The sequence below is a fragment of the Pagrus major genome, chromosome 24 (genome assembly GCF_040436345.1).
Source record: "Pagrus major chromosome 24, Pma_NU_1.0".
NCBI lineage: Eukaryota > Metazoa > Chordata > Actinopteri > Spariformes > Sparidae > Pagrus > Pagrus major.
The window spans coordinates 11,674,829-11,691,412 of record NC_133238.1 but is presented as its reverse complement, the minus strand read 5'-3'; the positions used below and the strand labels follow the sequence as shown (position 1 = coordinate 11,691,412).

The 16,584-nt window shown below is 41.3% G+C and overlaps 3 protein-coding genes across 3 annotated transcripts; all 3 read right to left on the bottom strand.

The window, feature by feature from the left end:
* Nucleotides 1-1,275: 1,275 nt before the first annotated feature.
* Nucleotides 1,276-2,623, bottom strand: cldn10d (claudin 10d). Its single transcript, XM_073462505.1, has 5 exons — nucleotides 2,392-2,623; nucleotides 1,939-2,100; nucleotides 1,770-1,851; nucleotides 1,570-1,677; nucleotides 1,276-1,462 (listed from the first exon to the last, which is right to left on the bottom strand). Exons 1-5 carry the CDS (start codon nucleotides 2,621-2,623, stop codon nucleotides 1,276-1,278), a joined length of 771 nt encoding a protein of 256 aa, XP_073318606.1.
* Nucleotides 2,624-5,633: 3,010 nt separating this feature from the next.
* Nucleotides 5,634-8,770, bottom strand: cldn10e (claudin 10e). Its single transcript, XM_073495412.1, has 5 exons — nucleotides 8,355-8,770; nucleotides 8,094-8,255; nucleotides 7,856-7,937; nucleotides 7,656-7,769; nucleotides 5,634-6,181 (listed from the first exon to the last, which is right to left on the bottom strand). The coding sequence occupies exons 1-5, from the start codon at nucleotides 8,584-8,586 to the stop codon at nucleotides 5,764-5,766; spliced, it is 1,008 nt and encodes a 335-aa protein (XP_073351513.1). The 5' UTR covers nucleotides 8,587-8,770; the 3' UTR covers nucleotides 5,634-5,763.
* A 3,717-nt stretch (nucleotides 8,771-12,487) lies between these two features.
* Nucleotides 12,488-16,017, bottom strand: cldn10a (claudin 10a). The gene is made up of 4 exons (XM_073462464.1): nucleotides 15,798-16,017; nucleotides 14,543-14,704; nucleotides 14,308-14,389; nucleotides 12,488-12,617 (listed from the first exon to the last, which is right to left on the bottom strand). Exons 1-4 carry the CDS (start codon nucleotides 16,015-16,017, stop codon nucleotides 12,488-12,490), a joined length of 594 nt encoding a protein of 197 aa, XP_073318565.1.
* Nucleotides 16,018-16,584: the final 567 nt, after the last annotated feature.

Sequence of the window (16,584 nt, the reverse complement as noted above, 5' to 3'; positions counted from 1 at the left end):
CAAGACAGTAAATGATTCCTAAATAAACCTGCTGCAGATTTTATTTGTTCTTCCTATGAAAGTTCCTGTTGTGGCCCTTGACACTAATAAGCATTTGCAATTCCAAAACAGCCTATAAAGAGCATTAATTAAACTTCTTCAACAACAAAACATTTTCATTGTTGTCTTAACATTTTGGGGGTAAACAATCTAATAAGGTTACTGAAAAAATGTTTAAAAACTACTTAATTTTTAAAGTGTCGAATCAGTATGGTCAGTACTTTTATTTAAAAAGCAATTCATATTATTAGTCGTTTCTGTATATGATCTCTATGATTTTGAGAGAAATACTGTACTTTTTACTGAACTACATTTATTTAATAGCTGTTATATGCACACATGCACCTGAACCTCGACCAACAACATTAAAATGCTGCTTATATATTTGTACATAAATTGTAACGATCCTTTTGAATACTTCAAATCAAGTACTTTTGTAGTTTTAGCTTTACATTTATAAGTAAATAATCTGAATACTTCCAACACCACCTCCGTGTGTAACTTATTAGTAACACGCTGTTGGATAGCAGACATAAAACCCACAGTACCAGTGCTTCATTCTTATTGGCTACTTCAGCCAAGAAACTGATGTGTAATATGAGGAACTGGGTTTTTATTGGGAGCAACAGCTGTGATGGCTTCCTGTCCTGGCAGCATTGCGACAGCTGTGTTAGGAGAACAGTCAGTGCTGCCATAGAAGTAAAAGTATTCTCTTTTGAATGTATTTATATTAACAGGTGTATCTTTATTTACCACAACATTTCTGACTGTCTTACCTTCATCAGGGTTATATCTTGGCCAATGATCAGTCATGATACTACAGATACTACATAAATATTTTGCTGAACTGCAGATGATTCATGAAGCATGTTTTAATTTTGCACAGATTTGTAAACAGAGTCGTATCACATGATTTGATGCTGTCAAGCTGCGTTATGACCAGTTGTTTTCTTCTCTTTTATAACGAACCTTTGAGCCTGTTTCAAAACAACAAAGAATGCAGCTAGACAGGAAGGAATCAAGAGACAGTCGATGCTCTCTGATGAAACACAAAGAACTGCTATAAATACATACAAAAATAACAACACATATTGCAAAATCTGGAAAGATGAGATTTGGTGACCATGGTTACAGTGAGAGTAAAAGAGTAGGCAAATTAGTGTGTTTCCAAAAATGTCAAACTATTCCTTCAAAGTCTTAAAAGTCACTGTCTCAGCTCAGAGTTGGACCTCCGGCTCAGACGAAGCTGTCCCTGCTGAAGGTCCGACCGGTCTTCGTTGTCGCTCTTGTTGCCCGGCTCTTCCTGCCTTCGTAAAACAGCGGCGGCACCAGAGTCACTCTGGACGAGCCGGGCAGCATGTAGGTCCGTCGGGTCCTGGCGGTGGCATATGTGGCCGGTCTCCGTGGCCCTTTTGAAGAACTGCTGACATTGATGGTGAAGTCGTTTATCTCAATTTCTCGACTCATGAAATTACTGTTTTTTCAGTCAGAAATATATATATGATAACAGTTAAAGTGAAATATTCATACCTCGATGGTAGGCCTTCTTTTCCAGAGAAGTACGTCAGCACCGTCCCTCCAGAGAGGAGAAGGATGGAGCCTCCCCAGCCAATGAAAATAGCAGCTCCAAGTTCAAATCTGAACAGCAGGTATAGAGGGACATCGAGAGTTATGGTGTGTTTTACTGGATTTTGTTGTCACTATTTTGAGAACAATACAAAAGTGCTCACTTCTGTGCCCTGAAATGTGGATCCAAGAATTCTGTTATGACTCTGTTGGCCCACCATGAGTAGGTGATCATACCGCAGAATCCTAACAGAAAACATACCTCACGTTAAACATCCTGAGTGCGCAACATTTACAAAAGGTTAAACTCCTGAAAGAAATGTATTTAATTACCTGACACTAGGTAGGTTATACCGCCTGCGAAGGTCACCCTGGCATTCGCAATCTCTGATCCGCCTATTTTAGTGCACTTCATCCCGATGAGCGTGAGGACGCCACCGAAGAAGCCGGTGATGACGGCACAGACGGCGAGCGCTCTGGTGGCGTGTAGGTACGCTGAAAGAAAACAGGTGAAACTTCAATGTAGCCAAAGATGAAACAATAAAAACACATTTTCAAGAGCGATAAATCAATGTAACTAATTTGAGGGACCGTCAGACATCTGATCTCACACGTTTCAGGCCAATTCACACATATATATGAATATATATATGATAAGTGGTATCCAGGTTGGGTAGAAAATATTTATCAGTAGCCAAAAAGATGCTGTCTGTTAGTTGTTTACTTATTCGATGGCTGTAAAATAAATAAAAGACCGTAAACAACAAAGTTTTCAGATTATCCTACCAGGCAGCGCCAGCATGGAAGGGTAATCCTTGCAGTCGGACACCCCCGTGGTGTCTGAGATGCAGTCCTTCCACAGGTTGGAGTAGTAGTTGGAGGTGGTCAGCACGATGCTGCCCACCTCTGAGAAAGTCCAGTACTCGGTGGGAAGAGTGGAACACACCAGGATCCAGCCGCACAGACAGGAGACGAAGCAGCCGATCTCCATGTACATCACCACCGTCCTGTACTTCATGGTGAGTTCTGCTCCTAAAAACTACCAAGATCTGTTGAATATCGAGAGTAACATCCAAGTTTGAACAACTTCTCACTGTGGGAAACTGGACTGAGCTCTCCCTCTGTGTAGTTGCTGATGTCTGTCTCTGTCTCATCTTATCTTTGAGATGGTTTTGCCCAGTAAGCATCCTTCATGTTCCCAGACCTCAGGCAGAAAGGGTGAAGGATTACGTCATGCTGGATCAGGCTACTAATCTGACTAATGACAATAAATTATTGTTGATTACACGAATAAGGCTGAAGTTTCAGGCTGATGAAACAATATTTTGTTTGTGTTTTGAGCTGTTAAAGATGGTCAAGAGCCTCCAGAACAACTTACAAACAAGCACAACATCTAATAGTAAAAAAAATTAACAAAGCAGCTGTTTTACATTGTTTATTTTTGTAAATACATGACTGATTTGGTCATTTATTTATTTTTTTGCAAAATTTATTTTTATACTTTAGATTTGAAAACCAGTCACACTTGATAAAATGCTGACATTATGACGTTTCTGTATTGTATTGCAGAGATATCTACTGAAGTTAGCATGCTAACCAGCTAGCCCCGGCCTCTCTCGTTCTAGTGGTGTAAACACCAATGCATCCAGCCCAGACCGCTAGCTGCATGGCTAACTAAGCTAACTAACTAAGGGCAGCTACCATTAGCCGTTACTCTGGTGATATACTGCCTCGTATTTGTTTTAAGAAATAAGAATTAGCATGTATCTGTGTTAATAGAGCAACAAAAAGCTTTGTAAAGGTTTTCCTTTTAGTGCTTATAATCCAACTATAGACTCCAACTATCAGAAACACGTATATAATCTAATTAGCATTTAGTAATTGTAATAAGCTTTTTAAATAACTTGTTTTTACCTGTTAGCTAATGCTTATTTCAAACACCTTAATATAAAGCGTTAACCCGTAAAGCATTACACAAGATCATACGAGCTTAACCCAAACCACACAGTGCAAGAAAGGGCATTAAGTACGCAGAGTAGGAATAAAGGACGCACTGTTCTCCCTTTTACAAATCAGTGATTTTGAAGCTGTTACTAAGTTAAAGGTCGTATTGATAACATTTCTATGTAGACATATAATTACAAAATCCGAATCTGAAGTGCTACACAGTCACAACAGACACCATCTTGTAGGGAAAGACGTCGCTGGACATTTTTGCTGGTCCACAGATGTGTTTTCTTCCACTTAACAGTTCTTTCTCTTCTCCTTTTTCACAGATAAAGGGATCCATGGGCTGTCTGCTGCAGAGAGAGTATTGTATCCAGTCAGATCCAGCAGTAATACATGAGTGAGGCAGGTGAAGTGTTACATTCACAAACCTTTTTGGGTGTTTAACTCTGCATGCAGTCGCACAGTGAGCAGCACAGCCGAGGGAAATGAGGAAATTCGCCACCAGGCCGAGGTACAGGGCTGGTCCCATTTCATAGCTGAGGAGACAACAGTTAAAATTGGTTTCTGTCTTGTGTTTACTCACATCTACCCTCTCGTGAGGGTTATTCAGAGGCCGCATATTACCTCAGTTTTGATGGATCTGCTTCTCTGTGCAAAACAGCTCCAACCACTCTGTTTATGTATAAACAATAAGCAGCCACGCCTGATACGCCTGCATGAGGGAAAGCCGATGACACATGGAGATAGAAACAAGACAGACCAGTGGGTAGATGTTCTGAAAAGCTCAGAGGTTAGTTAAATCCAAACAAGTCACACTCACAGCCGACCAGATGCAGCACAGAGGCTGTTATTAACATCCCGTCTTTACTTCTCCGGTCTCCGCCGATGTTTGTGCACTCGAGTCCAGGAAAAGTGAGCACTATGCCAATCAAGCCGAGGCAGAGGCCGGTAATCAGGAGCCCCTGGACCACCTGGATGTACGCTGATAACACACGAACAAATCTAAATCGTACATTCTTCCTGTGACTGACTTCAACAGAATCAAAGGATGATTTGTCAGTGTACCTACATTTCACTTCCCACAGCACCATGAAGTTTACACAGTTCACCACAGAGTTAGTGTTGTCATAGCAGTCTTTCCACAGGTCGGACCAGTACCAAGGTGCTGCCACTATAGAGGAGGCTGCTTGATCCTCCAGCTGAGCCACCCTCGAATGAGAAAATACAAAAACTCATTCACTATTGTATTCTACAGTCTTGGACCTTTTTGCCTACCACAACTACCAGGATACATCTGGAGTATGTCAAACATATTTAGTCAAGTCAAGTTTTTAATCAAGCTCCAAAAACACTTGGTCCTACTTTTCCCATTATTCAACTCAATAGCATTTCTCTAAAAGAAAAACTAGACAGACAGGGGAAAAAATGGAAATTGGTTATTATTAGTTTTGACCTTTAGGACCACCGTACCTATTTGCTTACCTCCAGTGGCCCACGACAAGGGTGCATCCAACAAAGCTCCAGCCAAGTATGCAGAGCAGCAGGCCCAGGATCTGAGCCAGGCTCCTGGACATCTTTTCACTCCGGTAAAAAAAAACAAAGAGCCTTCACCAGTGAACTCCAAATAGTGACTGAACTGGTTCACTGTGATTGAATGCATCTACAATACTGCACTGAAGTCTAATAGGATTAAAACAAACATTTAGCTGAACATTAATGCCAGTTGTGAAGGGTTTTTATTGCCCTCTTACCTCGCAATGGAAGAAGTCCGCTGGTAATTTAAAAAAAATAAAATCCACTAGGGTTTCACATTAAAACCGAAGACCTGCAGTCCTCTCACTGCAGCTACTTGTGTGTTTGTGTGAAGGCTTGAAAGCAGACCCTGTTTACTGTCAACCAGACCTGATCAGCCTGCTGATGTTTTATTTGTCGTCTAAATGGTCACTCAAAGGCCGACAGTTCTGCTAGAAATAGATGTGGGCCTCAGTTTGTCATATTGAGTGAATGTATATTGTGTCTTAGTGGGAGTTATAGTTTTAACACGTTATCGAGGATAAACATAAACAGCAAGAACTGTTAAAACAAGACAGTTTTTATTAATACAAAACACACGTCACTGAATTTGCTTTCACCACAGACTTATGATTGAATAGACAAGTATCAGATCCTCAGTCCGTCACATTTATTCACAAAATGACTCACAATTATTCAAATATAAGAGTTTTTGATGAACGGCGTAGTCTCGCTCCTCGAACTTCCCGACAACGATGACACCGTCCGGCTGCTGCCGCTGCTCCTCGACTCAGACAAAGTTGATACGCTTGACCTCGACGAGAGGCCGGACTCTGACCCTGACCCCGAGCTTGATCCGGACCTGGACCCCGCAGACCCTGCAGACCTGGTGGTTCGCCCAGTCTTCGATGACCGCCCCGACTTGACTGTGCGTCCAGATTTTGATGTACGTTCTGATGTCGAGGAAATGCCGGACACGTCTGAGCGCTCAGACCTGGACGACAGCTCGGAAATGGAGGACACTTTGGTCTTGGAGGTGATGCCGGACACCGTGGACAGAGCTGTGGTGGACTTGTTCGTCTCAGGATCTGGTAGTGGCTGGACGTTGATTATCCTGGAGAGAGAGAGAGAGAGAGAGAGATGCATTACTGTCAAACATGACGAGACTGCTGAACCCCCATTACAAATTCCCCTAGTTGAGGCTGTTGATTACAAACAACTGAATACCCCTCGTCTCAACCTTCCCTCTCTTTCTAGACCAGTATTTGGTTTGTCCATTCTGGGCTACTGTAGAAACTAGCATAGCAGACTCCGAGTAAGAGGAAAACTCATTCTAAGGTAACAAAAACACAACGATTGTTAGTTTCAGGTGATTAAACAATAATGAAAACATATTTACGACTATTTTATACCATTTCAGCTTCTAAATCCTTCACACCGGACCTTTAAATACCTGCAGTACTCGTGGCATTCCCATCAGCCTTAGCTTTGCTTTGCATTCAGAGCAAATTTGCAAATGCTAGCATGCTAAACTCTAAGCTAAAACTAAACTAATATAACAAAAAATGGTAAACCTTAGTATGTTAGCTTTAGCGCATTTGCATGATAGCATGTTGACATTAGCATTTAACTCAAACACTTTCCAGTAACAAGCAAATGTATGCGCTAAAAAATATACACCAGAAGACCATCATCAACATTTTAGAAAAACAACTATTTGGGTTGTAGTCCAACAACACTATCATATCTTTTATTTATTTTTAAGCCAGCAGCTGGTTAGCCTAGCTTAGCATACTGACTGGAAACAGGAGGAAGCAGCTAGCATAGCAAAATCTAGCGGTAACAAAATCTGCCTACCTGACTTTTAGTACTTGCTTGTAGGCGGATAATGTTACATCTGGACAGGACCAGACTAGCTGTTTCCCCTACGTTTGCAATATTTATGCTAAGCTAAGCTAATTCGCCGATAGCTCTAGCTTCATTTTTAGAGCATAGACTTGAGTGCGGTATCGACCTTCTCATCTAACACTTGACAAGAACGCCAATAAGCATATTTCCCAAAATGTCAAACTCTTTCTTGAGGGCTACTTTGGATTTGTTTTGCAGCCTAGCTGATGTCAAGCTGTCAATCAAACCAGACGCATGACATAAGCACTATCAATAATTTTCCTGCTATGTTGTAGCAGGATGTTGTTCTGGTTATGTTACATGAAATTAGCTTGTAAAAGAGGTTTGAGACTGAGGAGTTGGAAAAAGTTTAAAGGTAAAGCTGGAAAATGATGTGTTATAAGAGTGAGCTGCAGCACTGGTGTAGATTTAAAATCTCTGAGCTCCTTCTGGTGCTAAATTTAATCCACAGCATTGTTTTTTTCCTTCCCCTCCTCGTGTACTCAAGACAGCTTTTAAAACACCAGACCTCTGTTTACTCCAATGGCCTCAGGGTTATATTACGAGGTGAGAGGGAGTGTACCCATAATGAGCATCTGCACACTGAACGCTGGTATTTATTGGAGGAAGTGGAGAGTGAAGTTATTTATACACTTCCACTGACATGTTACAACAAAGACGACGTGTGTGTGTGTACTCACGTGACTTCTCCCCCACAGAGCGGCTTACACACCGACCAAAGATAGAAGAAACCGCCCGCCATGTGGAAGGACGAGCCGACCCAGCCGAGGAAGATCGGGGTGCCGAGGTCGTACCTGTTGGTGTTGAAACAGAGACTGTGAGAGACGCGTTTAAGTTGGTCCTTCAGGTTAAATAGTTAAATGTACGCCTTTTGACTTACTTCAGTCCGTCAAAGTCGGGGTTGAAGTATTCTACGGAGACATACTGTGCATAAACACCGTACCCTGATATGGACAGCGCACCTGAAGAGAAAAATCATGTTGAGAGACAAGAAAACAAAAAAAACCTTGGATACTGGTGACTACAAATAGCAGCAAGATGTAATTGGCTGAAACACTTTACGTGTACAGGTTGTACATATATCTGCTGACTGTCCTCTCATTAAAACTAGACATTACCGCTGATTATGTGGCACCATCCACCAGCGTAGATCTTCTTGTACTTTGATCTGTCTTTTCCCCCGATGAAGGTGCACTCCATCCCCAACAGACTGAGCACAAAGCCCAGCATGCCCAGGGAAAGAGCTGCCATCAGCAGGCCTCGCACTATCTGGATGGAGCCTGGAGACACAAATAAGACATCAAGTCTAGATGTCAGTGGAGCCCTCGACTGAACAGTTTAGACTGTTTGTTGGATAGGGAGGAAAATGTGTCACCTACCCTCCACAGACCAAAGCACAGGGTAGTCGTAACAGTTGCTGACGGCAGTTGAGTCTGTAAAACAGGATCTCCACAGGCTGGACCAGTACCAGGCCACCTTGATGATGGAGGAGCCCCCCATGCCCCCGATTGAGGTGATCTTCCAGCCCTCCATGGCCATAGTGCAGGCCACGAAGATCCATCCCAAAACGGTCATCAGGAAACCCCAGATCTGGACCACACGAATCTTCATCTCGGAGGCGTGAGTTGATATTTTTAATCCTAAACGTTAATCCACAATGGAGATTTTCTTTTTTGTTTCGTCTTCCAGTTTGATGTCTCAAGACGTGTACATCCTGAGCTGAACGTCTCCTTTTCATTCAAATGTAAACGTGGCTTCCTACTGCGCTGCTTTCCTCAGAAAAAAGAAGAGGATGAGTGCATCGCAGGTACAAATCAGGGGATGTGTTGTTGTTTTCCACATCTGACTGTACATGTGGATGAGAGACGACAGTTGCTCAGGTTCCCACGGGCTTCATTTGAATCTATACAGAGAATGCTCACCTAAGCATTTATCTCGAATTACCGCTTCATGCCCCCATCATGGTCTTTACCTCATGTGCAGGAACACGAGGGGAAGGAAGATCTGTTTATTCCGTTAGTCCATATATCATAATACTTAGTTTTCTTTAATTATGTCACTTTCTCAATATATGTTGTTAAATAATCCTGTTGTTGCTGGCACTGTAAGTGCCGTAGGTGTGCCACAGTATAGCCAAATTTATAGCTACTTATCCTTCCAGCAATTTTGTTTTGCACTTCCATAAAATTCAGGTCTCAGAACTGACTGATAAGAATAAGAATAAATCAAAATTAAGCAGCACAAACCAAGATTTCCCGAGTCCTACATTTCCCACAATGCAATTCAATAACATCTTTCATTAAACCCTCACAGTTCACAAAGTTCACAAAGCCACACCCCCAAATGTGGGCGTGGCTTTGTGATATAGTACAATAGGGAGCAGTAGATGACTATTGGCTTCCACCAACACCTCCATCACTTGCTTTGTTAGACCTGAAGGTAAAGAATGAGGGGAAAGTTTTTGCTATCTGACATCCAAACACACAGTAATAGTAGTAATATTTAAGCTAGCTACTACAAGCTAATGGTCAAATGGGGTTTTGTACAACGGGCTGACATCTCATTCCTCCATTTGTGATTGGATACATTCATGACCCCAAGTTTAAGATTAGTCATCAAAAATATTATTATATTCTACATAGAGACAAGAGAGGGGTTTTACACCAAAACATCATTGACATATAACAAGAGATATCTGAACAATTAGAACAGGGAGACAGAATTATAACTTATGAAATATGTTTTTTTTATTTTAATGTGTCTTTAAGAAGCAAAAAAACATGGAATTAAATCACATTGCTCAAGATTTGACCAAAAATGGTGTATATGACCTTTAAATGTTCTGTTAAATATGTAATAACACTGCTGCTGTGACCTAAGCATCATTCTTGACTTTGCCTCCGGCTTTAAGCTGCTAGTTTATTAGTAATTTTACCAAGACCTTGCTGTGCTGTGGGTCCCATAATCACAGCATAACGTCTTTGTGCTGTTATAATTAGAGTTAAATCTGAGGTAATGAGAGTAAGGGGGAGTGATGAATGTTCGGCGGGGATGAAAGAGCTCCTCTTTGTTTCTAAGTCCTTTCGGCTTATGACAAAGTTATTGGCGGCGGTAGGGAGTTATTGGAAACGGTGGACTGTTCGGTAGCCTTAATTTGTTTGGTGAGGGTGGCTTTAATGAACTTTAATGAGTTTGTCACTGCTATAAAAGGAAGAACACATATAAACAAAGGAATACTTGTGTGACCTGAGCTGACCAGATTTGAAAGAAGTAACAAAAAGAAATGATAAGTTAGTCAAAGTCGTTGCTAATTTTGCTCATGTGGTCTCTTCAAAGTTAAAAATTAGAAGTCAGAGGACAGGATTCTGTCACTTATTGTGTAGTTTCCTCAGATCTGTCAACCATTAAACGTGCATTAATGCTGCTCTCTGCTGGTGTGACTGCAGTAATGGGTGGAGGGACATGTCTCTGTGCCCTCAGCTCAGATCAATAAGTAGGTCAGTGGTCTTCTTGAAACACCTCATCATGCTTTAAAGTATTTGATTTGAAGGGAGACAGTTTACAACACACAATCATGTTTAAGGCATGTGTATGCTGATAGCATCCATTACTGTTTTGTTTTGTATAATTATACAGTATTTAAAGGTAGAAAAAAATTAAAAAATAGAGAATAAACTGCGAATTGAGCTACAACTACAACTAATGGATTGATTGCCATTAACTTTCCTGCAGACATTTATGTCTCCTTGAAGTTAAACTGCAATAATTCTTTGTTTTACAAAAAAAATCTTCATTTATTTGCTCAATCATTCATATAAGAGGATAAATAAGTTACATTATTGTTAGCAGATGCCTGTCATGTCACTTCACTTTGCTCTCAGCTCCGTCATCAGGTCAGAGTTTAACCTGAACAAACAAATGACATCCTCATTAGCCTCAGCTGTACTTTGTGTTCGGAGCTAATTGGCTAATGTTACCATGTTAACACACTGAAATAAGAACATTAGCAGGGATAATGATCGGCATCTTAGCGCACTGACATTAGCATTTAACTCAGAGGATAAACTGTGTTGAAGTGCAGCCTTCTCCGAGGTTAGCTGTGGATTTTCTGAGAATGTAAAAAGATATTCGAGAAGAGTACAAAATACAATACATACATAACTTTGTGTAACAGAATTTATTTAATTTAGATGGATTCATTTTGTGGCCACTTGTCGGTTAAATACTTTAAGAGGAACAGCAAGTTAAATTGAAGGGCACTGCACTGTTTGCTTCTGTTTTGCATTTTACAGCTTGGATGTTAAAGAGCCTCAGGATAAGCAGTTAATCAATATCAAATAATATTTAAGGATTTTTTAATTGTACTCAGTATTTGTTTTGAGATATTAATTTGTGAGTGGTAGTATATTTTGAAATTTTCTTCCAAAGTCTTTAGTCTTTAAAGTCTTTTAAAAGTGAGAAGGAGTTTAATACATTACATCTTGCAGTTTTAACATCAGAGTATCACTATACAATACCATCATTATATCAGACAGCATTGTGCAGAGCCCAGGACACCCGACACTTGTTTACGGATGCAAGGCGCCGGAAGGCAGAGGGCAACTTCCCTCTGCCAGCTGGTTCAGGTATCCAACCTCTGGGCCAAGAGGTTTTGCGTAACATAGCCTGGGGTTCCTATTGATAATAATTTCGAGGTGGAGATGGATGGCTGATAGGAGGGAAAACCTCCGGTCGGACCTCCAGCTCTGCATAGCCATCTCTGGGGTCTGATTTGACCTAGTGACCCGAGAAAGGCCTTCATGTGATCCATCCACAGTGTCCTCTATTTTCTTAAAGTAACAGGAGAAGATTAACTGGAGTTACATCATAGCTTCCCATATTTAAAAGTGATTAATTTCTGTATTTTTTAGCTACTTTTAATTTCTTATTACAACAACATTTGGTCACATTTACAGAATATAATGTGTCCAATAATGAAAACACTGTAAAAATACAAAAATTCATATCTAACAAGCTCACACAAAAGGTTGTTTGGTATCTGTTTCATCCTCTAGTTTGAATGTTTAAAAAAATGATAGAAAAATACTTTAGAGTCTTGAAATATACGTGTAAAATTGGCCTTTGTCTCCAGAATCATAAAATAAAGATTGAATATGTCCCGTCTATGTGAGACGGGCAGGAAAGGCCAGCCTGTTGAAGGTGACCGGAGAGTTTGAACGCTGTTTTGTGCCAAATCAAATTTCCTGCCCTAAAAGAAAAAAACAATCTTTTACTTAAGAGCCATTGACAGAAATGTCCCAAAAAGCAGCCGCATTTAAAGAGGAGTCTGGTCCCTAAAATCAACAACACATGTAAACTGTCACATGAATTTCACTCTAAAGCCATTCTTTGCACAGAGTTCAAGCACAGGAGCTCATGAAAGTGACGGTGGTGAAATAGTCTCTGGTGACCGCAAGCTTTTTATGATGAATTCCACGATCTAGTCACGTAACAGCAATGATAGAGTCCAATTTTAAACATAGGCGTTTCTTCCAAACTGTCTCGACGGCCCTCCCGCTTCCTTCTGGAGGCTGTTGGCTGTCTTGCTGTGCTTGTTGCGTGCTGTCACAAATGATGCAGCTCCACTGTAGGAGTATTCAGCTCTGCAATAAAACAGAAGAAAAGTCCCTAAAACTCAAGAGACACACTGTATGTTTTGATCACAGCTTCAGTCAAGCACCCTTTGGCATAACACTTGAGAACAGTTACAACTGAGGAGGCATGTGATTTTAAAGTAGAGCTGCAATGCAACAATGGTTCCAGTTATTTCATTTCTTTCACTGACACTTGAACGAAAGGTAAGCTTTAAGGATTTTCTATTTCTAGTCTTGCTATTTTTTTCTTTATCTTGTGTTCCTTAGCTTTCTTGCTGTCCACACTTTAACAAGAATACAAATAAAACACATTTAAATCTGCCAAATCCCGATTTTTACTGGATTTGCATCAAATTTACTCACCAGAAGATGCCAGCCAGAGTCTTAATATGCCTGCTTTTCTAAATCAATGACATTTATCTAAATCAAGACAATGACGAAAATGTCCAAAAACATCTGGGAACGTTAATGAACTTTTTGTCTTTTAATCCGGATCTGCACCAAAAGTTAGTGGGCTCTATTCTGGGCCGAAACACATCCTCCATCCAAGTTTCGTAGAAATCCGTTCAGCAGTTTTTGCGTAATACTGCTCACAAACCAACAAATGAACACAGGTGAAAATATAACCTAATACAAGTCTAGCCAGCAGCCCTGTAAGGCCAAAACTTTGACACAACTAAATGCTAATGTCGGCATGCTAACATGACCACAGTGACAAAGCTAACATGCTGATGTTTAGCTGGTATTATGTTTAGCAAGTTGACCATCTTAGTAAAGCATGTTAACACACTAACACTTGTTGTGTTGATGTTGTGAGCTATTTCCGTCTGTCTTTAGCCTGCTAGCATGGCTAAAAACAGATATGTCGTTCCCTATTTCATATGACTTAAGAGAAAAAATCATGAAGGAGATGTGATTTAAAGTAAGGCTCAGCCATCAAATCTCCGGAAACTACATATCTTCTTACTGGCCTGGGACCAAATCCGTCTGAATTCTGTCTTTCTACTCCTCTTAGTTTTCTCGCTTCATCCACAATATAAGGATCTGCTAAGTAGGACTGACTGTTGACAAAATTATGATGAAGGACGTCACCAAAAGAGATTATTCTCTGCCTGATGCAACACTTCTTCCCTATAGGTGCCCTCTATCAAGGTGACTTTCACTTTGAAAAGGTCCTCATTACTGCAACAAAGGAAACATTCAGTCTTCAACAGCCGCACAACTTATCAAAATGACGATCGTACAATTTGCTGTGTAGGTTCAGCAATTATGAGACAAGATGTTGAGAGAGATTACGGGATGTTTTCGACTGTAACGATCTCTCCATTGCAGTTAAAGTAATTATTTAAATTGCCTGATTGAGTTAGCAGCTCAGTGCATTTTAGAGTCCGTCCAAATCAGATTTCCCCGAAGCCCTTGTTGCCGATGACAGATGTGGGATCACATTATTAGCGTCCAGTCAGAAAAAATCAAGCAACTTGCCTCATACTAAAGCCTTCGGACAGGGAGAGACAGAAGACAAGTCCTCCGAGGATACACAGCACAGATCCAGCCCAGCCGATGAAGAGGGCCGCTCCCAGCTCAAACCTGAAAGGGTGCGTTGAAAAACAAAAAGAAATGTATGTCTGGAATTCCTTTCATCCGAATGCGGTTATGATCCGCTGTCAAAGAAATCTCTCTTTTAATCCTGAATACCTACTTCTGAGCAACAAAGAGCGGGTCAAAGAAGTCAGTTGTGATCCTGTGAGCGTATATGGAGCATGCAGTCATAGAGCAGAGGCCTGCGGAGAGAAATAAGAGGATTTGTACAACAAATTCTGACTGAAATCAAAGCAGAAGGAGCTGATAATGTGGTTCAGCTGAACACTAATTCATTCCAAATGCTACATCCCCAATAAATCCAGACATGGAGACATATGCAGCATGGGTTTTACCGTTGAGAATGAAGTGGAAGCCCGAGAGGACGGTCAGACGAGCCTTGGTGGTCTCCGAGCCTCCTATTTTCGTGCACTTCATTCCTATCAAGGCGAGGATGGCACCAAAGAAACCCAGACACACTGAGGCGATCATCAGACCCCGACACACCTGGATATAGGCTTCACGACAGAGGCAGAGGGGAGAGACATTTTTGCTTTGCGACACCTAAAAAAAAACCCAGTTGTGTTATTCTACTTATTTTGAAGGAATAGTTGGACGTTTGTCACGCTTATTCACTTTTCTGCCAAGAGTTAGATGATTTGATTCAATCCATTCACATGTCTCGATGTTAAAACGTGAAGTTATTCAGCAGCCAGTTAGCTTAGCTTAGCATAAAAACTGGACAAACAGCTATCCTGGCACTTTCCAAAGGTAACACAGCTCTATATTTCACTAATAACCACATTATATGTCATCCATTTAATCCATACCAACACCAACTTTTAAAAACCACAAGCTAAGTTAAGCTAACAGTCTCTAAACTGTAGCTTTAGGCTATATATAGCAGGTTTCACTTAAAGTGACAAACCAACAGAGAATTATTAACCTTGAACCTTTGTAGCTTCTTTTGTTTTTTTGGGCCTGAAGTTGTTTTTTGTTCGCTCTCACCACTCTCATAGTGTTGTTTTAGGCAGCAGAAGTGTAGTTCTGCTCTAATAAACCTCTTACCAGCACCGAATGCAAGACAGTTAGCAACTAGCTTGTGAAAGCAATCAAGCATTCAGCAGCCAAAGAGCCTGATATTTACCCCAACATTTTCAGTGGCCACCTCTGGGCCCCCATAAAAAACCTTCTGGGGACGCCCCTGCTCGACACCAATGGACAACAGATAAGAAGTGGTATCTTTGAGACTGCATGAATGTCTCAAATCACCTCAGGACATTAGAATTCGAACATCTAAAAGCACTTCCTTTCCTTGTTGTTACAAGTAAGTAATAGGAAGTGACCTCTGTCTGACTTGATGACTTTCTCAGATTGCTTCCTTCAGTCCAGCTCTGCTCATTCACTGACATATCCCTCCTCTGGCCTTTAACTTTAAATGCTGTGGTTGTTTGCAGCCTGAAGCCAGAGTCAGAACAGGAGATATCAAGTTCCAAATGCATTTGTTTATAACAGTGTTAACTCATCCAAAACCAGCAGGTGTTCTTTTTTTGGTCCAATCAGATGGACAGAAATGAGAAACAAAGACCTCAGATAGACAACAAGACTCACCATCCAGAGCCAGCATTGAAGGAAAGTCCTTACAGTTGGACACACCGGTGGAATCAGTCACACATGTTTTCCATAGGTTGGACCAGAAGGTAGCTGTGGTGATGACCGTCCCGTCCACAGAGGACACCTTCCAGTAGTCTGTAGGCAGTGTGGATGACACCAGGATCCAGCCCGAGATGGTCAGGATAAAGGCAGTAATCTCTGTTGCCATGTTGCCCATTTCTTCCTGTGCCTTGGAGGTCCGGACTGGGACAGGACGGAGATCTTTCCCCTCAGGAGTGACAGAGAGGAGGTGGGAGGGTCGGGCCGGGACAGGTGCGTCAGCAGAATCCTGCTTCTCCTTCACCTGTTCGGCCGAGCATCTGCGCCAGAGAACCAGTACTTTTAAGTGCACATCATTCAGTGACACACAATCAGTTGTTGTGTGTTGTGTTTGGCGTGTGTGGCGGTGGGAGGGGGTGCAGACACTGGTCATCACTCCACACAGTGTGTATGGGGTCTGCAAGGGGATCTGCAGGAGGAGGAAGTCTTTAATTGAAAGGATCTGAAAAGTCTTTGACAGAGAAGGAAGACAAGATGAGGAACAGAGATAGGATACATTTGTATTGTTGACTGACAGGGTGAATGAATAATGTGCTCATTTCATAAGGTTTTAATTATTTGCACCAGAATTTAACAGTTTTCTGATTATAGCAGTACTAAATAAAGGCAGCACAACTGGTTGAAAGATATCTGTACTAGTTTGACAGTATTATGGCTCCATCAAGTGGCAAAATGGAGGGACTGT